Source organism: Musa acuminata, chromosome BXJ3-6, assembly GCF_036884655.1.
Source record: "Musa acuminata AAA Group cultivar baxijiao chromosome BXJ3-6, Cavendish_Baxijiao_AAA, whole genome shotgun sequence".
Lineage (NCBI taxonomy): Eukaryota > Viridiplantae > Streptophyta > Magnoliopsida > Zingiberales > Musaceae > Musa > Musa acuminata.
In genome coordinates, this window is record NC_088354.1 from 15913947 (window position 1) to 15940549 (window position 26603).

Sequence of the window (26603 nt, forward strand, 5' to 3'; positions counted from 1 at the left end):
AAAAGGGAACTTATTAACCGGTTCAGGTTGTGCAACCAAAGGCAAACCGATGACCGCGAGGCCGGCCGCCCGGCCCGAATCGGGGTTAGTGGTTCTATTTAACTGTTTCGTCGGTTCGTGTTTGTTCGCCGACTCGTGTTTCCATTCATCGACCTTTGTCGCTCCTGTAGTTCGCGAGAGCGGCGCCATGGCGAGGGATGACGACCCTTCTTGCTTTGCGAGAGGGATGGCAAATGGTGCGTTTCTCCTCTTCTCTCGATTCGGTTCGGTTCTTTGCCCTATACGTTCTTCATTTGTAGCATTTTTCCCCATTCCATGCTATGGAGTTCGATGCTTGAGTCCTTTTCTGAGTGAATCATTTGGTCAAAGACGTGGCATCTTCGAGGAGAAATCGTTCTGCTCGTAGATCAGTAGCTTCATCTTAAAGTCGATCTTTCTCTATTCTGCCAAAACGAATTTACACTCTGGAAACAGTGAGATTGGATATAATGGGATTGGTTGCTGATAATGCGGGCGATGTCCGGTGAATGAGACGGATCTAGGTGCAAGATGCATCTCAACAAAACAAAAGGGTAAGGATTCTGGCCTCAGCTTGTGATCGAAATCTATTATGGTGGATCACCCTGATATTTATCTTTGTTCCTTTGCTGGTTTTGAGAAGATGCTAATGGGATTGGTCGCTAGTTGCCCCTAAACTTTCCCTCAAATGGCCATGAGATCCTCGTACTTTTCAAGTTCTGCAGATTTACTCAAATTTGTGCTCGTCACTTTTGAAGTATATTCTAGTAAGAAAGAGGTTTCACTATGTGTGTGATTTTTGGATCTTAGCCATGCGTTAATCTCTCACAAATACAATCTGGGTGGCCTTGAACGTAGACGTTGAAGAAGTAGCCTAACAAGAGTATATTGTCTAAACTGGAAAAAAAAAGGGTCTATTTCTTGATATCAGGGAAAAGAAAATATTCATGTTAAGATTACTCACAATATTTCTTGATTTTAGAAAAGAAAAATTTATGTTATTCACACTATTTCTTGATGGAAACATTCATGTTAAGATGACTCCCACTTAGCAACTGTTACCTTACTCGTACAATGAATTTCCTAAGTGCATATATTCTTCACCATAGATCTTGATTGTAGCTAAAATTTATCGAACTATTTTCTTCTGGTATGATGCAAAATTAGCCAAATCAGACATTTATGTGCTCCTATAGGCTTTCTCTCTAAGCTTTGCATATAAGTGGTGCTTTTGGTGAAAATTCCTGTCTTGGGAATTTTTGCTAAGCATACAAGGAGAGAAACCTTTTGTCGAAGCACATATCTCTGATGATAACAGCGAGATTGGTTACCTGCTGACCGGATATTTTCTGTACTTTTTCCCCGAGTCAAGAAGCAAAGGGCCATTTCCTTTTCAAGGGATTTATGAGAGAGAGCTTCATCTCTGCTCAGTTGAATTCGGACAAGTGGTCTTTGCTTGATCAATAGGCTTATGGTTATAGTTTCTTCTTTCCTGAGGTAGCTTTATCAGTCATCTCACATGCGCATTTTGTTGTTTTGCAGATTTTGAACCAGTTTGAGTGGTTTTTGACCATTTTGTTGTTGTTTTAACTTTTAAGTGATCGACATGGTTTCTAGAATCAATCGTCTTATTTCTTCTATAAACGAACTTTATTATTACAAATCCTTTATTCAAATCTTATCCACCATGAGCGTGAGCTTTTCCAGCCAACTGAGTAGTCCAAGGGGTTTTCACTAAATTCATGGAGAAGTCCCAAACTGTGTTAACTATATACAATTGAACTATCACATACATAATGAGCAGATATCAATTCTTTTTAGATGTAATATAGAAGAGACTAAAGAAAGATTGACAGTTGAGTGGTTTTTGACTATTTTGTTGTTGTTTTAACTTTTAAGTGATCGGCATGGTTTCTAGAATCAATCATTTTATTTCTTCAATAAACGAACTTTATTATTGCAAATCCTTGATTTAAATCTTATCCACCATGAGCGTGAGCTTCTCCAGCCAACTGAATAGTCCAAGGGGTTTTCATTAAATTCATGGAGAAGTCCCAAACAGTGTGTTAACTATATACAATTGAACTATCACATACATAATGAGTAGATATCAATTCTTTTTAGATGTAATATAGAAGAGACTAAAGAAAGATTGACAGTTGAGTGGTTTTTGACCATTTTGTTGTTGTTTTAACTTTTAAGTGATCGACATGGTTTCTAGAATCAATCATTTTATTTCTTCAATAAACGAACTTTATTATTGCAAATCCTTGATTCAAATCTTATCCACCATGAGCGTGAGCTTGTCCAGCCAACAGAGTAGTCCAAGGCGTTTTCATTAAATTCATGGAGAAATCCCAAACAGTGTGTTAACTATATACAATTGAACTATCACATACATAATGAGTAGATATTAATTCTTTTTAGATGTAATATAGAAGAGACTAAGGCAAAGATTAGCATGTGATTATTTTTATTTATTCCTATTGAAAAAATGATGTATGACAGAACTACAGTTTTCAGGAGACGTACATAAGCAAATTTATGATGGATAAATATGTAAGTGTCAAGCTTATGGGGTATTACAGATGGCAAGAATGCTGTGAAGGTATCCATTTGTGATTGTATCAATATTGATTCTGGTGTATATATATGTATCAAGTTAATCGAGTGCCACTGTTCTTTTGCTTCCTCAAAATGATTTTATTTACTTTCATTAAATGTCAGATGAGATATTGTTGGTGTAAATTTTAATCAAATGGTTCACTTACGTTGTTTCTATATAAGTGGGGGCTTTGTGTACCTTGTCTATATCTATCAGTCTCTTTTTTCTCTTTGCCTTCTATCTGGAAGGAGAACAATAGGGAAGATATCCAAAAACACTAACATGAAAGTTGCATAGAAGATTCTGTATATTTTATGGTACTTTCTTTTGGTTGATATCAAGGGACAATTGGTGTAAGGAGTTTTGACCACCAAATTTTGCATTGCATTGAGATGGAAGGTGCTGCACTTTCTTATGTAGTTAACAGTCTTTAAATGATTCGTGATTGAAGCAGCGATTCCCACTAGTAAAGACCTGTATTCCATCAAATATCATTTCTGTCCCTTGAGACAACTGTTGGGTTTTCACAGTGTTTATAGCACTAATAAAAATCATGTTATTTTTATTAGTGAAACATTGAAGGTCTTTTTCTTTTCCCTCGTGTGATGATGCCATGGCTGTCTTTGTCTTGCATTGCGTTTAATGAGATATTGATGCTGTATTGAGTCGTGCTTAGTAATTGCACCTTCCAATTTTCTATGCAATTAGTTTACTTATCCTTTCTTTCTTTTGTTTCCTTTATATCTTTCCTCCTCTGTTTTGTGTGTTCCCCGTTGCAGATCTGGTGGTTCCTGGGCTCACCAAATGGCCACCTTCTCAAGGTCCATCAGCAACGTTCTTCCTATGGGGTTCGTAGCTACTCGCTACTATTATCCTTTGTTTATCTTTGCTGAGAAAATAAATAAAAATAAGGGAGGGAAGAACACAAAATCTGTTACTTTTCTCAGGAAATCAAAAAAGAAAGTCGAAAGAAGATGGAATGCAACTATATAACACAGAACAAGATACTTTAATTGATTGAAATATTAGTGCGAGAGGTGGGGGGCCATGGAGGGCTGCTGGTCTTGGAAAGGGTGGGCCTGTGATTCCTCGGAGAACACACACTTCCACCATAGCAAAAGAGGCTTTTTCTTTGGTGGAAACCATGTGTTGGTGGAAACCATGTGGGTTGTCACCTCATTATTTGTTTTGGGAGTCCAATCAAAGCATCCTCTCCATTCATGGGCATCCCAATTAGTTGGCAAAATCCCTTTTCACAAGTCAGGGTTTGAGCACAATGTTTGTCACATGGATCATCGTTGAGTTGGTTCATATACATATTAAATTTACTACGAAAGAGATTGTTTTTATTCATTGAGGAGATGAATATTTATATAAGTTTTAAAGGATAGATTTTTATCAATCATATATTCAAATCACATAATTAAATCAACTCCTTAAATCGATCTTCTATCAATGAAAAAGATTCGAAAAGATAATGTCCACTTATTTTATACGCATGACATGAAAACAAGGTAAGCATCAAAAGGCGCAATAACATTGATTAGACCATCGTTTACTGCATAGGATCATCTATGAAGGCAGTATCATTGGCATCTTCCATGGGTCATTATTTATTGCATCTGCCATGATACATTTGCACTCATGTTTTGCCATCTTCTAGTTTGAAATCTAGATGTATCTTTAAATAGAAAGATACAATAAAAGAATATAGACAAGTAAGAGGAGGAAAAAAGAAAGTAGAAGTGATGAATGGTGCAAGCTTTTCGGCACATCTCTCAGATAGGATGTCATTTAGAAGGAGATTAATGATTTTTTTTAGGGCTGGGGATTCACTAGCAAACCTTGATTAATGAGAGAAATACTCTCTCTGACTGAACACGCTTACCTCCTGTGACAAATACCTTTCTCGTGATTGGTTATCGCAGTGGCCCTTCTGATGGCCCACAAGGACTCCGCGCAGATGAGAGTTGTGTACGAGAGGGCCAGAAATCCAACAATAGAAAGCGTATCCGACAGTGAAACATCCATTTTTCCTAAACCTAATGTCTATTCTAATATCATTGGTTTTATCAATAAAAAATAAAAAAATTTAATATTTTAATTGATGATAGCAGACGATGTCGGTGATGACAGATGACGATGCTGTTGGGGATTTAGTTATTGTGAATGAATAGAACAATGATAAGAGGTGAGGGTCACTATGCATTTGTATCGTCGATGCTGATGCAATTGTCGAGTGACTTTGTTGTTGCTTTGCATCTGCGTTGACTTCGACACATTTACTAAGTGATGAAAGAGGTGCTCAACATCTATATCGACGATCCTTTCATTGCTTGGCACCTACATCGGCATTGACACGAATGGTGGTGGTTGTCATGATGTCTACAACGAAGATGATGGCTGCCTCGTCATTGACCCGTTGGACGGATCATTGACATGAATCTAGAGTCGTCGAAGCTTCTACCACTCCCATTGTTGTTGTGTCATTTCGACATGGGTATAAAAAGGGGAGATTGAGGGGCTCGTTAGAGGAGAAATTCTATTTGTCGTGATTGTCATTGATCGAGAAGGGAAACTCTGTGAGATTAGCAGGCGAGTAATTGTCGAGCTCTCGATAGATATATCCAATAATAATAGAAAAATATTAGTCTCAGAATTCGATGTTGAGTATGTCATCGTACTTATCATCGACGCAGTTGTTAAGTGACCCTCACCTTTTGTTATTGCTCTCCATATTCACAACAATCACCCATGACCTAGCGATGTTGTTATCCATCACCATCGATATCATCCATCATCACCGACTAAAATGTTAAATGGAGTTAGATATTTTATTTTCATAATTATAAAATATTAATTTAATTAAAAAATAATAATAATCGGGATACTAAACATAGCTAACTATGTAGGCTTAGGCTAATACGCAATTAGCCCGCCTTCTTTACCGCTCCCGTTTGGAACCTGTACCGAACTGCTCTCTGTCTTGCTTTCTTCCTCTTTCTGGGACGAGAAAAGAGTGAGAGGGAATGGCTGCAAAGGCGGAGGATGCGTCGACGGCGGCGGCGGTGGGGAAGGCGGTGATGGTGGTGGGCATCGACGATAGCGAGCACAGTTTCTACGCCCTCCAGTGGACCCTTCTCCACTTCTTCTCCCCTGCCGTCCGTCCCAGCGGGTCCTATAAGCTCGTGATCGTCACCGCCAAGCCCACGCCGACCTCCGTCATCAGCGTCGCCAGCCCTGGTATTCCACCTCGCCTTCTTCTTCTTATCCCTCCATATGAAGTTTGGATTCAGTTACCATTCCCCTAGCCTGTGATTCGATCGATTGTGTCTTTGTCTTGACGATCGCAGGAGCGGCCGATGTGCTGCCGTTTGTGGAGTCAGATCTGAGGAAGATTTCGTCGCAGGTGATCGAGAAAGCCAAGGATATCTGCGCCGCCCATTCGGTAACTTCGTGGCTCTCAATTTTTCGTTAGGGTTTCCAAATCTTGGCGAGGCTGTTTGTGAATTGTCGTTACCGCCGTATAATTCGGTGAACTAGTGGTCGTAGTGAAGCTGTCATTTCATAGTTATGTTTGTTGTTTTGGCAGACTTATGGTTACTCGCGTTCGTTAATTTTGTGATCTCGGTAAACATTTTTGAGGATTGCTTCTTTGCATCAACAAAAGCAGCCCAACATGGTATCTCAGATGGTGCTTCCTTTTTGGGTTTCGTTTGAAGGTGTCTAAAGCACTGCTCTTCAACTAAATAAGAAACACGTAATCCTATTTATAAGGTTATAAAAGCCTCTTTTGGCAGCTAAGAATGTGACCATTTTGATATTAAGTGCGTTGAGCTCATAGCAAACAAAGGAATTACACTTTTAACGTTTGCAAATACCATTCTTGAGCCACAGTAGTGGCAAAAGGATTTGGTGTATTGTAATACAGACATTCAAAATAATCACCAATCCAAGAGGACTGTAAAGATTATCGTTTTTATGGACTTTTCTGTTGAATGCTAGAATTCATTGGGACCTTTTCTTTATTAATTTCCCTCAACATAGGTGCTTGATGTTGAATACGAAGTGGTGGAAGGAGATGCCAGAAACGTTCTGTTTGAGGCAGTGGACAAACACCATGCTGAAATGTTGGTTGTGGGAAGCCATGGATACGGAGCAATTAAAAGGTAACATGTTTTTTCCATTTCGTATTAAATTTGATTTTACACAGTGGTGCATACTGTTTTCTTTTATTTTTGATCTTCCAGTCACCATAGTGATGCATTTTTTAGATATTACTTTCTATTTTTGATCTTCGAGTTTCCGTATTTGTGTAACATCACCTGTTGAATCACCTTGTGCAATAGCCTTAGAAACTGATTCATTTAACATATAAACTCTGTGATGGAATATAGCATCAATTGGCATTCAATAAGGTTTGTCAAGATATTTGATGTTACAATAAATGGTAAAAATTATTAACCTTTATTTCTTACTGAGCTATAGAGTTTGTTGGATTTTCACTCACCTATTGTCTGGAAAAGATGGTCAAGGATAATGGAGGATGAGTTGTTCTTGTACTGTGTGTTTGGAAGAAATCCAAAGAGCTAAGATTCAGACTGTTTTTAGATTTAGGCATGTCTAACTTTAACATAGAAATGTAAAAACCAAGATGTGGATTGAAACAATAATTTACAATCATGCAATTTCTACGAGGATGTAGTGAAATTCTTGTTTAATCTTTTAACCTTTTAATCACTGTTGCGGCTTAATTTTTACTGAGTTTATAACATTAAGATACTGTTAGACATCAATATTAAATTGATTAAATTGACTGCAGTGTAATTTGAAGGATGTGAATATATAGATTTCACATAACAGGTGAAGTCTTGAAAAAAATGGTAAAACTGTGTAGATCGGTGTCCTCTGGGCATGTATACTGTCTGCAACTGCATAAAATCTCGACTTTGCACATATAGGAAACACAAAAAGGAAAAGACAAGATGGAGACTCTTTATTCTTGGTGATTTTATTTTAGAAAATAAAGTTGATTTGTGTTAATGATATATTGAACTTTGAAACTTGGATGTTGGACTAAGCTATCAAAAGATCATTTTCAAAAATAAAGTTGCATGGAAAACAAAGAGCACACGGGAAGTTTGTGAGACCAGAAAACATATTTTGAAGTACGTTTGACCTTTGATGTCCTTTGGTAATTCACCTATGAATAATAGGAGGATGATAAATTTCTGAATAATTGGTGATTTCTTGGACAGGGATGTGATGTGATGTGATGTAACATGGCATGCAATCTCCAAATGGAATGTTGACTGAAATGGCGAAGCAAACTCACATAAATAATTAGTTTTGAGAAATGTGGTAGTTAATTCTGGCTTTGCATCACTATAAACAACCAACATAGACTTTATCAAGTTAAAGAAGAAACATAGCATTTCCAGGATACTTAACTGAAGTAGATAGCCATGCTTAAATCATTCGGTTGCAGAGTTTCTTAATTCCACTGAATCGGACTGTATTTATATTTTTCCGGCAGGGCTGTGTTGGGAAGTGTGAGTGATTACTGTGCTCATCATGCGCATTGCACTGTGATGATAGTGAAGAAGCCTAAGCCAAAGCACTAAACTAATACCGATTGCCTGCCGTACAAATTGAACGCTTATTAGCCCAGCTTATTAACCTTATGTCAGATAGCATGTTAAGATGTGGATGATAAGAAAGAACAACTATTATTATCCACACATCTTGATTCTGGAAATGTAATAAGCACTATCTTCATAGTGCAGAATCTTTCCTGTTGTCTGGAAAGACTGAATGATCATTTTATTGTCTGAAGTGTAATAAGAACTATCTTCATAGCTTAATGTTTCTATTTTGCAAATAATGCTTGAATTATTATTTTGCAATCAGCATTTGCATTTCCCTATCACTTGAAAAAGGTCTATCACCAGCCTCGATGTGCTAAAGAAAATAAGAACACAATTCTGGTTCTTATTTTAAGGAAAAAAAGAACATAAGAACACAAGCACATTTAGTCCTGATCACAATTCTAGAATCATCAGTTTCGATTCTGGTTCTCAACATCAGGAACCAAAATTAAATCGCTTGAGCTCTATTTCGGAATCAAAATTGAAATCGATGGTGTCAGTTCGAATCATCAATTTGAAATTAACCACTTAACCAATGTAGCACAGGTGCTTTATGGGTTATATTCTTATCTTTTTATCATGCTTATCCGGTTTGAAATTGAAATCGGTGGTCTAGAACTAGGACTGTCAGTTTCGATTTCTATACATCATTGTAACTAGAATCGTTGATCTAGAATTGGAATTACCAGTTTCGATTTCTATAAATCAAGAATCGAAATCAAATCAGATCAGTTTCAGTTTGGTTTGGAATAGGTGAATCATCAAATCGATTCGATTTCTATTCCAGTTCGGTTCGATTTCGATTCGAACCAATTACAAGAAAATTAAAATAAAAAAAAGGAAAATCGCTACGTAAGACGCCTTTCTTCCGATTCGATCTCACGGTTCTATTCTCCCATGGACGACTTACCGGGCATCCTGGCTCGGGACTTCAGTTTCCGCCCCCGGTGCTGCATCTCGAGCCGTCCAATTTTCCGGCGGAGGAGCCATGAATCTTGGGGCTTTATTAGGCAGATCCCCGTCGCGAACGGTTCTTGGGCAAATCAAGATCCGGCGTCGCAGGTTTCCTACAGGTATTCCACAGCCCGTATGCACATGTGGCCACATCACATAAACTTTGATCTGGTCTCTTTGCACTTGATGGATGCTAATAATGCATGATGGTAAGCAATTGAGTGTTGGCAGAATATTTGGGAGGCAATTTTCTCTACTAGTGTCAAGGCTTGTGCTTGGTGAACTATGTGAAGAGGAAACCGGTGAGGAGAATGCGCAAGATATAGCTGCTGCTTTCCAATGGGATGTCAAGACTTGTGCTTGGTTGTGAATAGGATAGCAGATATAAAGCGGAGAGGAAACCAATGAAGAGGATCAAGACTCGTGGCTTGGTGAACTATGTGAAGAGGAAACCAGTGAGTAAAATGTGATTTCCCTTTTCAATGGGATCGAGGATAATGAAATATTATATTGGATGTAGAAGAAACTTAGGAGGACATTGGATGTCCTTCAATATTATATTATGGGTTTGTAATGGACACATAACGAACTGGGTGGCATCATCTGACCGTATTTTAATGACTTAAAGAGCCATTAATACGTCTTCTCTAAATTTTCACTGAAGCAATCGCGAGTTTAAAAAATCCAGTGAATGTCTGTTTCTTTAAAATTTTCATTTGCCTATTGTATATGTTTGTTTTAATATTCATATATATATATATATATATATATATATAGTATATTGTATATTTCAGTAGTGTAACGAGTCAAGGTTTGTACTAGTACTGTAGCAGTCCATACCGATGCAACACTGTTGTTGGTATATAGGAAGTTACTGAGTTTTTGATAAATCATAAAAAAAGATTGAAAAAACAAAAGAAAAAATTGCATGATACTGGTATATGTTCTATCTATACTAAGTGTATCGGATGATACAATTCCTGCATCAATATACTATCTGATTTATCCTGGTCCACATATGATTGATGATAAATCTTGGTTTCAGATCACAGTTCTTATTCCTGTGCTCTGAAAGACACTATTAAACCTGTGTCAGGTGCTGTGTGACAACCCTCGGTCCTAAAGCAGGGAAAGAAGTCGGAGTCATGTGGTAAATCTGCAGAACAAAATGAAGGTGAGGCATACGAGGAATCAACCCTTAGTTGCTGTATGTGGGTTAAAACTTACTGGGTCGGATGCGGATGCGGATGCGGATGAACCGGATTCCATGGGCCTGAGCCCTCATCCCTACTCGGTCCAGTCTTCCTCGGCACGTTTCCCTCCCTCCCCTCCTCCCTATTAAGTTGAACTTCAAGTGGTGCTCGTCACAACGACTCCACTTTCTCTCTCTCTCTCTCGAATCAGCAGCAGAAAGGAAACTTTTCGTCACCGCCATGTCCGCGAAGCTCAAGGTCGACGAGCTCCGCGCCGAGCTCTCCCACCGCGGCCTCAATACCTCCGGGACGAAACCCACACTCGTAAGTCTTCACTCCCCTTCCTCTTCTCTCGCTCGGCCCCTCTCTCCCCCTAGATCCCATCGCTCATTCACAGTTCCTTCTCTCCTTCCGTAGGTCCGCCGGCTGGACGCCGCTCTCCGCAAGGAGAAAAGGGAAGCGGAGGCATCCGACAAGGCGGATTCTTTGACGGATGGCGTCTCCAAGGGCGCCAAGAAGAGGCGGAAAGATGCGGCTGGCGATGCCATGGTGGAAAATGCCGAAGGTAGAGTTTGGGTTACTTGGTGGGTTTCATGCGGTGGTTTTATTAATCTCATCGATTTTGGTTGGATAAAGAGGACGAGGGGGGCAATAAGGAGGAGAAGCGGGTCACAATGACCAAAAAGAATGGCGCCGTGCTGGACCCCTTCCTCCCAGATCATATAAAGTCGAGCTTTCATGTCTTGAACAAGGTATGCAAGTAAAGACCTTTTCTTTAGCACAATTTTGCCTGGGAATGAATAAAAGTATGTTGGAGGAGAGCATGTAGATTTTTCAACATGGAGTGCATCTCTAGATGGTTGACCTTCGTTTAAATAAGTGTTGTTGAATCTTTAATTTATAATGGGTATCATTATAATGTTTTTTTGACTGCCGAGAAATACCCTAACATAGATCCTTCTGGCATTTTTCTTCTATTCTGGCTTGTCTAATCCAGAGGTGTGGTAGCTCATGCTATTTGCGGTTTTACCCCATAGAAAGAACATGCTTGCGAGTCTAGGATCTAATTATTAAGAACCAAGATGCATGCGTGAAATTTCTTTGGATGCTGATTTTTTCTTAATATCATGGTTCGCCTTACCGGTTCATACCAGTGTACGTACCGACCATCGGTACGGCACGTATCGACATATGATATGGTGGGAGTGTCCCGATAGACTAATATGTACCGTCCATATCGATTTGTTAAATCGATATATATCGCTCGTACCAAGCGGTACACCATGGTACGATGAACCTTGCTTAATATTCTCTAGTAATCTTCAAAACTTGTCATTGTTCAGCCGGATGTTACTTGTGAGTAGATCAGATAGACGGATTTCCTGTTGCAGTTTTTGTTGTTAGTCATTTATGGAGTTGACCTGTACCTCATTCTTGAAACCTGATGGATGTCCTGTTGATTGTTCATGTCAAGTATAATTTTGTGTGGTTAATAATTCCTGAATCAGCTTTTTAGTATTAATGCAAAACTATCTTTAAATGTTTTTATGGCAATTTGCGTTGTGAATTTTGGGAACCCATCAGATTTAATTACTCTTTATGTTTTTGTTGCAGGGAGAGGAGATGTACAGTGCTACCCTAAATCAGACAAATGTTGGAAATAACAACAACAAGTTTTTTGTGATCCAGGTTCTAGGTTTGTAATTTCTATGTTCTGTTCTTCTCTGATTTGATCCAACATGTAAATCTATGATAGTTGGTCAAGTCTAAGGTCTTGTTAAAACAAAAAAAAATTCTTTTCTCATTTTGGCTTTTGGATTTTTGAAATGTAAATGAATGCGTCTTAGAAAAAGAAAAACTAATGGATTGGTTTGTTGAATGTGATAGTTGTTGATCCATAATTAGTCAAGTGCAAAGACAAAATGAAGCTGTTCTGCTCGAGAGGAACATTCATAGAAGATTGCAAAGCATAGTGGAAAGGATGGAGTAGGAATTTTGCTAAATTTTGTTAGTTTTCTATGTGAATTAATGTCTAGATTCCCGTTAATTTCTGAATATCTGATGGTTCTTCTCTCCCACTTGTAAATTTTATGATATGACTTGTACCTTGTGTTAACACTAATCCACTAGTTATATGTTTCAAGTTAATTGTGCAGTAGCTTAATTTTTATCTTTGGACCTATCACAAGTTCAGCTTCACATTTTATCATCTTTAGTATAATATAAGCATATAATTGCAACTGTATCCTCCCCATGTCTCAAGATTCTCAACACTTTCCTTCTAGGCCATTTGGCATGCTAGGCATTAGATCTACACTTGAAGTTTGTGATACTCATGGTGCATTTATAAATATAATTTTGTGTTTTTGTCATAGTCATATTTATGTAATTGTACTTTATCACTGAGAGATTGTTTATATACTCATAGACTAACCATATATTATTTGCAGAATCTGATGATGGTATAAGGTACATGGTTTACCATAGATGGGGTAGGGTCGGAGTAAGAGGTCAAGACAAGTTACTAGGTCCTTATACTTCTCAAGAAGCTGCGATACATGAATTTGAGAAGAAGTTTTATGACAAGACAAAGAACCAGTGGTGTCTTCGCAAAGAGTTTAAATGTCACCCAAAATGTTACACTTGGCTGGAAATGGATTATACCGATTCAGAAAATGGAACAGTTATGCATTGTATCCTGTGATGACAGGCTTTAACTTTTCTCTATTTAGTATTTCTGTAGAATATATGTTTGAACATAGACATTTGATTTTCTTTTATTTGCAGGCACCCGATAAGACTTGTCAATCAAGTAGTAGTCAACTTCGTGCTACAAAACTTGATTCCCGTATTGCCAAGTTTATTTCCCTTATCTGCAATATCAGTATGATGAAGCAGCAAATGTTGGAAATAGGTAAGCCGTCTATACATGCACATGATTAACATTTCTTTTAACTAACATTATGCATGATGCATTTGGTGGAGCTGTTTGTTTGACATGAAAGGATGGAGAAGCTTATGGCGAGTACTAATGATCTTGTTATGATGCGGTGAAAGATCTAGCTCGTTTGGTAACAGCAAGCTGTGTACTTAGTTGCAACATATGGTTTTAACATTTAAATGAGCTTTTGTGCTCAAATCTATCTGCTGCAAGTTTCTCATTATTCAGTGTGGAAGTCACAGGATACATATTTTTTTAGGATTGTGGCAGGATGGGTATTACAATTATCAAGAGAAAGGGGACAATGAGGGAAAAATGCTGGCAAGGAGAAAGTTCCAGATGCTGGCTCTGAGGGTTTGAACCAAGAAGTGGGATGTGGCAAATTTACTTACAGTTCCTTGCTGAAAAGATGGAGTGGCTCAAGGTGAGTGGGCCTCTTAAGTGGATGGACAAGGTTGAGGTGATGTGGGGAGCAGGGACAGAATAAATTGTGGTTGAGGGAAGTTGAGACATGGAGAAGCAGGTTTCATGGTTTGCATACATCGGCAATCGTATATTTTGCATGGTGTAATTGTTAGAAGTTAAAACTATTAAGTTTGATATCTGGGCTATATTGGTACCATTTTGTTGGGTCAATTCTGTTTGATAACGTTCATCTGGACTTTTGAAGGGAATCGAAGGTACCATCTAAGATTCTATGTAGTGGCATGAAATGCTGGAGATGCAAGATTTAGAAAGAAATTTTTTCATGATGATTATCAATCAAATGACCAGGAAGGTGATGCAATGGTCTTTATGCTGCAGAACTTGACAAATCATTTTGATGGTCAAAATAGTCGAACAAAATTAATTTGGGCAACAGTCTAACCATAGTATTTCATGTTCCTTTAAATGAATACCTTGGCAGTACATATCACTAATTTTTAATTTTTCTGGCATTTCTATTGTAAATTTACTACCATGTCTTGGATTATTTAAGTATGATATGTGATGATGCTGAGTGCCTATGGTTTTAGGTTTTTAGAGATAACCATCTTATCTTTATTCATCCAGGTTATAATGCTGAAAAGTTGCCACTTGGTAAGCTGAGTAAGTCTACAATTTTAAAGGTGAAGCTCATCTCGGATTTGTCATTTTTATTCTTTTTTGAATTACATAATGCAAAACAACTTGTGATCATTTAGATAAACCCCTTAAGGAATTGGAAGGCCTAGTATATGTGTGATATGATAAAAATTTTTGTAATTGAAGTCTAGTATGAGCTTTATTTTTTTTTTCTATAAACTGTGCAAAGTGATATCATCTTCAATCATATGGAATTGTAAGAATAATAAGAAGGCATTGTTTTGTCGATTAATTGTTTAGAAAAAAAAGATGATCCATTTTATAATATATATTTTTTCTGTAGTTTTTATTGTCAATTAAGTATTTAGGTAAAAAACAATCCATTTTAGCATGACATCATTATTACTATATTAGTGTTTTCCAGGTCATACTTAGGGAACAAAATTCATTTGTAGATTGTATTTCTTAAAAAGGAAAATTGTTAGTTTTAATTGTATTGCAAGTAGGTTCCAACATGTTATCAGGGTACTACCAATCTTGTTACTAAGTGATGCCTGAATTTTCTAAAAGCATGGCTAAAGGTCATTCAAAGTAATCACATGACATTCCTTTTCTTATTTTGTGTCCTATATTTCTCATCTATCTTCTTTGTATTGGTCAACATCCTTAGCTCCCTTTACCTCTTTTTTTGACTGTTACTATTTAAAATATTTGCTTCCGATGAATTAGTCAACATTAGCTATTCAGTACTAGTTGTCCTTCCTCTCTTCCCTCCTCACTGTCATCCAATATGGGTTCTAACAATAATTGAAACCTACTAGATCTGGAGTGTAAATGCACATGGCATGCTACAACATTTCCTTTAGTCATGCATGTATTTTCTGCCAGACTTAATTTCATAAGTGAATTTGGATTGATTCTTTTGGTGAATTACTCCATGATTTATGGTTCAAGGATCACTTAACATATCTGCATACCTCATCTGACTCACAGAACCTCTGAACCCACTAATGAAAAATAAACCATCTAACATGGACCACACTGCTCGGCTCAGGTGAGACTTGCAAGAAGCACAAGCCCTGCACAAAAGTGAGGCCGTGATATAGGAAGGTTAACATTGGTCTGCATTCTAGGTTGTGAGTCCATTATAAGAACAATTATCCATGGCCTTTGCACAAGGTTTTTGTTTAGTTTGCACATTTGCGATTCCAGAAAATATTTCAGTGGACTTGGACTTCAATACGATCTTTCTTGATAAAATTTCAGATCTAGTAACTCTGAAATTAGTATATGTTGCTGATTCATTTTATGCATGTAATCATGGACTTGTCATTTGATAAACACTGTGATATAGATTGAGGTCTTGGACAGTGTGCCAGCTTTTGCAGAACTGTATTTTACAGGTGTGTCTTAAACAATTTTTCTTTTTTTTTGTATGACAAGAATCACTTTTGAAGCCATTAAGGCTAAGAACGAACACTTCTGTTTTTGTCTGAAGTCTTAACTACTACATTTAATGGGATGGATATTCTTTTTCTGTTTATAGGTTTTGTTCATTTTATTGCCTTCATTATTATATATTGTCTAAGGTTGATGATGAATATAGAACAGATTTGTTTCTTTAAGCTTTTTCTGATGTTGCACCTACTATTATAGATCTACTGGATGCTTTGCAGATGATGGTAAGTTCCTTTTACAGGGTTATGATGTTCTGAGAAGAATCTCAGAGGTGATTGCACAATCAGATAGGAAAAAATTGGAAGAACTGAGTGGGTATGCATGTGATACTTTTATTGGCTTGATCTACTACTAGAGTGTAATTGTTTTCAAAATGGCTGCTAGAGGTTGGAAGATGAATGATTTGTGCATTTATTTTTGTATCAGCAACTAACTTATTAGTCTGGCTAAGAATAATTTTACTCCACTTTAAGTGATTTGAGAAATGATACTGAGAAAAAATGCAATAGAACCTAAGCAAATAACTCAGAGTCTGCTAGATGTTACTAAATTCATGCCAGAAAAACTTAATCTCTCCTATGTTAGAAAATTTTCAACATTATCATTTGTTTTTGTGGGCTTGAGATACAACAATGTAGTTGGACATTTTGTGTTGAATGGCATATATATAGCAGTGCCCAAGGTTAATGCTGTAATTATTGCATACACAAATATATGATTATATATTGGTCAAAAAGGAACTATTCCGATGTTAGTCTATCCCAAAGTAATCAAATAAGATCCTTTTTGTTGGTACAAGAATGTAGATACTCTAGCTCTAGTGAAAAGATTTTATTTAATGTAGATCCTCTAGCTTTAGTGAAAATATTTTATTAACATTTCTTTGGACCCTTCCTAGACCCCGCGGGCCTTTCCTTCACGTACTTCTTTTCATCAATTCTCTGAGGTGTGCCCTACTTGGCATCCTTCAATATTCCTTTTTGGTTTAGAAAGTTGATTACATTAAGGTGCTAGTGTTTCTAATCAACATGAGCATGATAAGCACTGCTTTTTGATTTTGGACTGAAATTGAGTTTAAATACTAGAAGGGTTGTATTGATCTCTTGGGTAGACTCTTGATTTAAAGTTTTTTAGTTACGCGGTTAGAGGATTATAGTCATAAAAAGAGGCTGTCACGCTAGGACACAAAAAACTGGAGATCAATATAAGCCTTGGAGGAAAGTACCAAGAGAGAAGTTGGGAAATTAAGAGGATAAATTTCACATAAATTGTGTGTCAGTCAATTTAAGATATGGATGATTAGATATTGGGTTGGATCTGGTCACTCAAGAATACAGAGCTTTAAGATGGCCTTTATCTCCTGATTACTTATCTTGTCCATTGATGTCTAAGTGTTCTAAATTTTGAATGTCGACTATATCACATTTATATGATAATAGTGTGAGCATTTTGAAAGTTACGATGTATTAGATGGTTTCTATTTGGTCTGAAACTCCCTATATACAAAACCTGAAGGGCATAATTGACACTTAAATATTTTGTATATACATGCATGTCTGTATTTGTTTATGTGCGTCTATATGTATCAGTGATTCTGTTTCTCCGTTTGCTTTATTGCACAATTCCTGTCTTTACCTTCTCTTTCTATTTGGTAAAAGACATTTAGTCAATTAAAAGTGCGCAACCATCGTATTGGTTGCTTACAAAGCAAAATTTCATCAACATTATATAAATTGCAAACAATTGTCAATATGACGTCAACACTTTACCTTAATGATTTTATCATGGTGATGTATAACTGTGGAAGATGGAACGAATCTATAAAAAACAAAATTTAAATGAGAAGAGTTAAGGAAAGATGGAAATCACAACTTGACCAGCTTTGTTATAGGGGGCAATACTCGTCTCTGTACAGATCAGCGAATGAGCCGATAAGGATATGCTTCAAACCCAAGAAAGCATCACCTGTCTCTTCTACCATTACAACTGCAAAAACATTCCAGATCTATAACATCAGCCTCTATCTTTATGAAGAAATATAAACCAATATATTTGTTTTTTCTTTCTTTTTCCCCTTTTCTTTATGACATCATTCTACAATGGTTCTGCTCCTCCTTTATATATATATATATATATATATATATAAAATATGATGTGATCTGTTTATGTTATCTGAATTTTACCGTCTTGATATCTTAAATTTATTCTGCAGGGAGTTCTACACTGTGATACCTCATGACTTCGGTTTTAGGAAGATGCGTATGTTCCATTTCTCCAGTCTAGTTTGTGCAATGCTTAATTTTGTTGTAATTTTATTTTAACTGGCTATCTGTGGTACTGATTCGTGTAAATAATGAGCCTTCCAGGTGAGTTTGTTATCGACAGCTCCAGCAAATTAAAGAGAAAGCTAGAAATGGTAAGCCCTTTTTTTTTTTTCAAAAGAACTTTGGTATATTTTGTCTATATTTACTAACTTAGATCAGGGTAACTTTATCTGCTTTGCTGAGATATTGTTTATTGAATTTTGTTATCTCTAGCATAGGTATACTTGCATGTGTCTTTTGAGGAAACAGTATGCTAACTGATTCATCAATTTCTTTGTCCATAAATTCCACCTACTGCTATGTTGTTGTCTTGAACACTGTAATCTATATTGTTACTAAATTGTGAGTAGAAGTTACTTGCTAGCAGTGGAACAACATGTCAGATTTAGTGAAGTACCTTTGCCTTGACTTAAATCATTGGATTATTCAGTTTCAAATCAAGTTTTTTTATCAACTAAGAATCAAGTCAGAAATAGATGCACAAGCATGACTAGATGTCTACAGATAACTACTGGCTTCTCTTTTGCTGATTGTGGTATTTGTATACAATGTTGAACTGCAAGGCTTTCCACCCCAGGAACTTCTACCGTAGCATATATATTTCCAGTTTTCACTTTTTGACTTGAGCTAATTAGATCTTTTCAAAATTCATTCCATATATCAGTCGGGGACCTGCTGGACCAGACTTCACCTGATATTTAGCAACCCATGTTTGGAGTCTCTAGACAACTATATAAGCTAGCCTTCAATTTTACCATTTGTGTTACTCAGTTTATGGTTTACCCTATGTATTGCTCTCTTACATGTCCCTTTTTTTCTATCTTTACCATAAATTTGGACCTTCCAACATCTAGCTGCTTCTCTACTAATGTCTCTTTTTCCATTATACTTGAAGGTTGAGAGCCTAGCTGAGATTGAGATTGCGACTAAACTTCTGAAGGATGATTCTGAGACACAGGTATATTGTTATGTGAATAGTAATCCTGATAATCAGGGTTTTTTCCAAATTTAGATCCACATTAATAGCAGTAATGTGATAATAACTAATTGTAACATACTGAGAGTAGTCACTCACATATGGTTCATTTAAAATATGATTTTCTCAGTTTTTACCATGTGAGAACTGAACGTTTCTGTTGTATTTGGCAAAACAAAGTTGCAGTTTTGGGGTACTGACTGATGTTTCACTGATTTACATGTCCAACTATATGACAAAACAAGTTGTCTGAATCCTGAAAAACTGAATAAAGAAATTTCCTGCACATGATTTCCTCAACAAACATCATCTTCTTTAAACCCTATCCTTTTATTGTAGATCTTTCTTCAAATTCATAGAGGGCTTTTTTATCCTATTTGGATTTCTCCTTGAGTATTACTTTTTCTGAGTCGAGTTCATCTGAGGCAAGGTTATTAGTCGTACTACTTTCTATGGGATATTTCAACTTTTACCTTGATCTTGAACAATCTACACATCTTGCAAGTTCTCATGATTGTATTTGTGCATCACAGAAGAAGTAATGGAACTTTATGGCAGGTGATTTTGGAGGTAGTTAAGTTGGAGGGATTCATTCTGAACATATGATCTAGACAATTTTTCTTTGCAGAACATCTTCAGATTCAGGCAGATGCAAAACCTGCAATATGATGATTTAGATTGCACTTAAGGTTGTTTTTGGTAGGTTTGCTTGGTAACTTGAGCAAATATTTGTAGTTATTGATAATACAAAGTCATCGATTAGGTTTTTGCAAATAAATTAATTCTGGATTGCTCTAAAAAATGATCTGATGTTGAATAAAAAAAAAGTATGATTAGGAAGAATGTAACTTAATAGTGAGAAAAAAACTAATGCAGCTGACCCCAGATGGTTCGGACCGTGCTGCTTGTTGTTGTTGGTGATATTGTTATTATTGTCATAGAAGAAAAAAGTCTTGACTCCTATTATTCAGTATTAGCATGAATCTATGGACAACTTATTACCCTTAAGCTGCAATAGTTTGGAGGCTTGCCTAACTAAATATTTGTCCTTGTTTATTCAATATATTGAACATCCTATATTCGATGGGTCAGTTGTGTGTTCACTATCTTGGAAAATTTAGGTTGATCTCCACACTACCCATACAGATGAATTTTTAAGAAGGATGAAATTAACAACTTTTAGATGTTTTGCTCCTAGAAAACTAACATTCAACACTTTGTCAGGATGTTCAAACAAGTAGATGCTGATTTAGGTGGGCCTTCACTCTGTTCTCAACAAAGAATACAATTTCCAAAGTATTTGAGAGGGAATAGAACACATTAAACTGTTGTTCAGGAATTGAGATTCCTATGAGGCTACCTTGATTGTTTTCAATTTGGAAAGTTGAATTTTCGTGATTGTTTTTTTACCTTTGGTTCTAAGTCTTACTTTTCCCCTTCTTGTCTCTCTGATTCTCTTCAAGTGTATCTAGGTTGTTGTATCTAGTTACTAATTTTTTTCTATGCTTTGTAGCTTCTCTTCTTTCTCTGATTTCATGTCTGCTTACAATTTTCTTAAGCTTGGAAACACACGCTGCAACTTATGTCAGTTTACCTTTTTCCTTTTTATGTTTGTAAAACCAAGTGCAAGCACATATGTTTTACTTCTTGTCTTTTAGAAAATGTTTGACAGCAGGTTGTTTTGATGTTGAAGGATGACCCTCTATATTGTCGTTATGAGCAACTGCATTGTGAACTATCACCAATTGAAGCTGATACCAATGAATTTGCTATGGTAAACCATGCTTTTCTTTCTTATGTGTTAAAAATTGATTGACATCAAATGTTAAAACTTCAATTGGTTCAGCTTTATCTAAATCATTTTCAATATAAATACTTTTGAGCTTCTGGAAGCTATTCCATTGGCTTTCATTTCTGACTATGCACACTGGATGTCATTCCCATAGTATTATTGTATTAGATTTACCTTTTCATATTGTCGAATATGGTAGACCAGATAATTCGTTGACTCAAATTTTGTTTACTTTGGTCGGTTCTGATGTCTAATAAAGTAGTAGCTGATTTTCAAAGTCCCGTCAGTCCCTGTTGTAAAAAAATTGTTTCATTGATTTTATCTTCAAGAGTTTTTTCCCTTAAGTCTTTGTAGTTGATATAACAGATGTATCATAACTTCTCAATGTAATTTCATCTCTGTATAACTTTGATGTCAGATGTTTACTTTACCAACTGCACAATTAAGATTTATGCAGGCACAAAAGTATTAAATTTTGTTGTGAAGTATAAACTTTTTTGTCTGTTAATGCAGCAACCCTAATTTGTAAATCTGAAATTTGCCAAATGGAATGACGAAATCAAACCTGCACATATAATGACATTCTTGCTGCACTGTTTGGATTATATAGAAGGATCAAACTATCATGTAATGGTTATGCTGGTCTTGGCATGATCTTCATACCATCTCCTGCCTCCCATTCTGGCACATTTCAATAATATGTCAGGGTCCTTCTGTAGCAAGATTAGTTCATGTTGATGTGTACGTTGTGCTGCATAGGGCACTTGCATGCCAAAATGCACTATTATACTGGCTCAGCAAAATGTGTACGGGCATGGTGGAAACCTCTACACTGTGCTAATATCTCAATAGCAAAGTACATGTTTATACCCAATCAATGGTGCATACTGGTACCTGTAACCCATGGTTATATATCAACTTGCTCCTATTTGCATCAAAGTGGGATTGGTAAATACATTTAGGTACTTTTTTGTGCTATTATTAAACAACTATATACCTTACATGTTGTGTACACAAAACATGGTCATGTGAAATACAAGTTATGCAGTTTTCATGATAGAATTATATTTTGGGGAAATGTTTGGTTCATCGATTATTCTAACAATATGCCATGAGATATATGGTTTATTGGCTTTCATATTTCTTGTAAAAACATGATAGTTGTTCACTGGATGTCAGTATGTTGCATTACAGAATCCAAATGTTACAAGATCTTTTGCTTTTTAAATTTGCACTTAAAAATAAAGCTCATGCAAACCTATAATCAATTCAAGTGATACTTTTTAAAAGATTGATGTACATCGTATCTTTACATCTGCTTAATCAGCCTCATGCTAAATGCCTGCAAAATTTGTGTATGTTACAATGCAATTCTTCTGCTCATATTAACAGAAGAATATTTTCTTACCTTAAGAAATATAGATAGTGATCGGATGGTTACTACCTTTGTTTAGAGGATATATATATTACAAGTATATTTTATTTATATTTATTTTACTGTATACACAGTGATGATGAAAATGTTGATGGCTATCAAAAAACCAATGATGTAAATTGTGAAATTCTTGACTTAACTTGAATTAAACTTAAATTTATATACTCTGTTATGGTAACCTTTACATTATGTTTACTGTAACTTTTCTCTTTGAGCAGGTAAAGAAATATCTGCTGAACACGCATGCCAAAACACACTCGGGTTATAGAGTTGATATCGTGCAGATATTTAAGGTTTCCAGGAAGGGTGAACTTGAACGCTATGGAAAGGTAAAATGGGCTCTTCTAGTTTCCTTGTTTTTATGCTTCATTTGTTTTTTCTGGTAAATTGTTCCCATTTCAAAGTTTCACTTTTGTAATTTTGTGTCAAGAATGCTTAATGCTTATTTCTCAGAAATATGCTTTTTGTTCATTGCAGTTCTCTAGTACAAAGAATAGGATGCTTCTTTGGCATGGTTCTCGCCTCACCAATTGGACTGGCATCCTTTCACAAGGTATCTCTTCTCCTTTTTTTAATGTTGTTTAACAATTAAGTGGTTTTTGATGGGTTGGTTTTCTTGCAATAAGTTCGACGGACAGGTTTCTACAAAGAACTTCTGAATATAAAGTTTCTCTTTATAATATCTTACTTGTATGACCAACTGTTTGAATGATGTCATGGTCTTGCAACTTAGTAGTGATCTTTCATTTCACTGTAAGTTGTAATATTCTTGCTTTATGTAAGAAACCAGGCCTTTCTGTTGAAAGTGAAATTGGCTTCTTTCACTTTCCCACTCTATGTACAGTTTATTCATTCCTCCAATTGTTTAATCATTTTTAAGTTTCTGAGGTGTCATAAGAAATAATCTTTTCAAACTGATGTTTAACGGAAACAATTATTTATTGACTCTGTTACTGGAGTTGAGATAGTACCTGAAGTTACTTCTTTTGCTCCATGAACAACAGGTTTGCGTATTGCTCCTCCAGAAGCACCAGTTACAGGTTACATGTTTGGAAAGGGAGTTTATTTTGCTGATATGTTCTCAAAAAGTGCAAATTATTGTTGTGCATCAAGTCAATCAAGGGATGGGGTGCTGCTTTTATGTGAGGTATATGTCATACATTGAAATAATTGCTTTTTTAGTGATTCTTTTTTTCTTGAAGAGAATCACTGATAATTTGAGTTATGTATTTTCACAGGTTGCGCTTGGTGAGATGGCTGAGCTACTAGATGCTGATTATAATGCTGATCGCTTACCAAAGGGAAAACTAAGGTTCACAACTCTACTTCTTTTTGCTATTTTGTGATTAGCTTCGTCTGATATATTGATCATTGAAATATGAAGTACAACAAAGGAGGTGCAGAAAATTCAGTCTTTGCTCAGTCACAGTCCTCTCTTAAGATCAGATAGTAGTAATTGATCAAATACTCCTTTTCTTAGTTTTGACTGTTTATTCATGGAATATTCTGCTGTTTGTCATTTTCACTTTTCTGATATAAATTTATTTGACATTTAAGATATTCAAAAGAATATGGGTGTGATTCAATAGCTATTCTATGATATGGATCTTTTCCTTCATAAGAATGTGACACAAAGCAAATGCTATCGTACTGATAAGCTTAACAAATTGCCTTTGGCAATATCGGTAGTTAGATTGGCACATGCTTTCACTATTAAATACCAGAGACAGTCATCACCTATAGCTTACTGAATGGGAAACAACACCAAGGATTAGCATGACCTTGTGCAAAAGCTTTAAGGCAAGAGTGAGCAAGAAGTACTATTGTCATGTGCAAAAGACTGAATGCTGACAATTTAAAGGACACTTTTGACTATTGGCACAGTGCTGTGAGTGTAATGACCTCTTTCATGAAGCAAGTTTAATTCAAATCATTGATAGGTATGGTTAGTCTATTCTATGTTTACACATGAGAAGTCAATTCCAAATAGGAATTTCTCAATCCTATCAGTGATCCCTTTTGGTGCCTACATGGTGCCTTCCTCAAGGCCTCATTAGGTGCCTCGAATGATAGGAGAATGATAGTGGCACTTGAGGCACCATTGAAATATCAGCAATCTGAATTATGTAGTAGGTGGTCTTTCTATTGAAATAACTGATACAGCATACCTTCTTTGTTTTGCAGCACAAAAGGGGTTGGAGCCACAGCACCTGACATATTGGATTCCCAGATCCTTGAAGATGGCGTAGTTGTCCCTCTTGGAACACCAAAAGAACAAAATAATCTTCAGGTAATGTGTTCTGTTCTGAAGTACTTGGTTGTTATAGTAAGATATAATTTTTTCTTGAAGTAATTATGAGAGAGACAAGAATGTTTTCTTTCTCTTTTGCAGTGTAGTTTGCTATACAATGAATATATTGTGTACAACATAGAGCAGATTCGGATGCGGTATGTCATTCATGTACTTTTCGATTTCAAGAATTGATCAACGTGGTACCTTTGCTTCTCTTGTTCAGCGTGTCTAGGGCTTCGTAGATCTGAGGATCCTAAAGCCTGGAGAATCAGTTTTGTTGTTTATTGTGTATCTTTGCTGGGCATATGAAAGGTTAGCTATTGTAAAACACTAAGTACAAATTTGAAGCAACCTTCTGCATCAGCGTACAATGTTGTAACCATAAACTTGGACATGGTAACCTGAAAATTTGATGCCCATCTGAGTTTTCTTTGACTGACAATCTCGTGGTGATGCAATATAAGTTTTTGTTTTCCTTAAGCATTTGCTGATAAAAATAACCTCGTCGGTCAAAAAAGTAAGACTGTTAAATTGTTGCACATCTTGTTACTGTATAATGACTCATAGCAAGCTTATTGTTCAGGAAGAATTAAATCACAATCAGAAGTGCATTGTGCAAAACTATTTGAAGCTTAATATGTGGTTGACTCTATAGATCATGTGTCCTCTGAGGCCACACTGGAAAGTGTAGAAAACTGAGTTGCAATGAGCATAAATTCCACCTAGATCCATATTAAGTTATGAAAGGTGAATCTATTACGTTAATGTACTTGATTTTAATGATGATGCCAGGATAAGATTGAAATGATTCATAGTATATAGAATCATATAGATCATGGTCCATAATTTGTTTTCCACTATTCAGCTACAACATAGATGAGATATCAGACATGAGGCACTTCTAATTACAGATTCTTATATACATATCTCATATAGCCTTTATTCTCTTGTTGTTTTTCTTTTATATGCAAAAACAGAGTTCAGCATAAATAAATATATTAACAATAAGGTTAAATCAGGTTGGGCATTTTTACCAGCTTTTCTGTTTGTATAGATATCTGAAACTCTGGACTCTGAACAGCTTGTGGCATTTCAATGTAAAAATTGAATAGTTATCTGATTCAGAGAATATCGGAATCAAGATTTACTTGTCTATTTTCCTCTCATGTCGGTGACTATTAGTGTCTGCTAGAAAGAGAGCCATTTTGCTCTTCCTTTTAATGTAACATTTTCTTATTTTGTGTTGATTATAAATATTAATTTTAACAGCTGCAGGAAGTTTTTTTCTTTTGCATCTCTGTTCTAATTGACAGTTAAGCTGCATAGATAGCCATGCTTTACTATAAAGATTCCAAATAATTATGTACCATGACACTTGTGTTCTAAGTGACAGTTTGATGACAGACAACATGCTGATCATCCACTCTAGTTCTATAGCTTAGGTAATTCTAGCAGATATTTGCAACTCTATTTGCCACTGCTTTCTTTTTCCATGGAGCTGTTCTATTCACGAATCATAATGCATTACCCTTTCTTGTTTAGGAATTTAGTTTAATATGTTGAAGTTTTTGACAACTTTTACCACAACCAAACTTTAACTTGGACATGGTTGACATACTTTTGATATTGCTTAGTTTTATACACTGTCTATGTCATACTGGATTACAACAATTCCATGTTGGCTGTACAGGGTAGGAGGAGGTGGATTACAACAATACCACAACATTAACCTTTCTCGATGACTTTATTTGATATTTATGCATTTATTAAGAGTCCAAGTCCCAGTAGACTCTAGGTGGAATTCTACAAACCCTAGCAGGTTGATCCCCTCAAAGTGGTGAAAGAAATCGATCCTCTCAAAGAGTCCTTTTTCTCGCTCTTCTTCTACGATAAAACCCTAG

General features: G+C 36.2%; 2 protein-coding genes, 1 long non-coding RNA gene and 1 other non-coding gene across 4 annotated transcripts; all 4 read left to right on the forward strand.

Moving 5' to 3' along the window:
* Positions 1-142: 142 nt before the first annotated feature.
* Positions 143-2820, forward strand: LOC135640736 (uncharacterized). Its single transcript, XR_010497445.1, has 2 exons — positions 143-572; positions 662-2820. It is a non-coding gene; the product is annotated as an uncharacterized LOC135640736 (long non-coding RNA).
* Positions 1166-1361, forward strand: LOC135641900 (small nucleolar RNA snoR127). The gene has a single exon (XR_010497838.1). It is a non-coding gene; the product is annotated as a small nucleolar RNA snoR127 (small nucleolar RNA).
* A 2739-nt stretch (positions 2821-5559) lies between the features above and the next one.
* On the forward strand, positions 5560-8487 carry LOC135640355 (universal stress protein PHOS34-like). Its single transcript, XM_065154702.1, has 4 exons — positions 5560-5866; positions 5977-6071; positions 6671-6792; positions 8160-8487. Exons 1-4 carry the CDS (start codon positions 5653-5655, stop codon positions 8245-8247), a joined length of 519 nt encoding a protein of 172 aa, XP_065010774.1. The 5' UTR covers positions 5560-5652; the 3' UTR covers positions 8248-8487.
* Positions 8488-10584: 2097 nt separating this feature from the next.
* Positions 10585-25115, forward strand: LOC135640721 (poly [ADP-ribose] polymerase 2-A-like). Its single transcript, XM_065155429.1, has 18 exons — positions 10585-10742; positions 10836-10983; positions 11055-11170; positions 12033-12114; positions 12869-13101; positions 13206-13332; positions 14413-14468; positions 16124-16197; positions 18095-18141; positions 18249-18298; positions 19102-19164; positions 20876-20956; positions 22628-22738; positions 22887-22962; positions 23414-23556; positions 23648-23721; positions 24594-24699; positions 24802-25115. Exons 1-18 carry the CDS (start codon positions 10659-10661, stop codon positions 24892-24894), a joined length of 1764 nt encoding a protein of 587 aa, XP_065011501.1. The 5' UTR covers positions 10585-10658; the 3' UTR covers positions 24895-25115.
* Positions 25116-26603: the final 1488 nt, after the last annotated feature.

What these genes read in the sequence shown, in the direction of transcription:
- LOC135640355 (XM_065154702.1), top strand. Translation starts at nt 5,653, where the DNA reads ATGGCTGCAAAGGCGGAGGATGCGTCGACGGCGGCGGCGGTGGGGAAG. An exon ending in ATATCTGCGCCGCCCATTCG is followed by an intron (nt 6,072 to 6,670) that starts GTAACTTCGTGG and finishes CCCTCAACATAG; the next exon opens with GTGCTTGATGTTGAATACGA. An exon ending in GGATACGGAGCAATTAAAAG is followed by an intron (nt 6,793 to 8,159) that starts GTAACATGTTTT and finishes TTTTTCCGGCAG; the next exon opens with GGCTGTGTTGGGAAGTGTGA.
- LOC135640721 (XM_065155429.1), top strand. Translation starts at nt 10,659, where the DNA reads ATGTCCGCGAAGCTCAAGGTCGACGAGCTCCGCGCCGAGCTCTCCCAC. An exon ending in ATACCAATGAATTTGCTATG is followed by an intron (nt 20,957 to 22,627) that starts GTAAACCATGCT and finishes CTCTTTGAGCAG; the next exon opens with GTAAAGAAATATCTGCTGAA. An exon ending in TTACCAAAGGGAAAACTAAG is followed by an intron (nt 23,722 to 24,593) that starts GTTCACAACTCT and finishes TTTGTTTTGCAG; the next exon opens with CACAAAAGGGGTTGGAGCCA.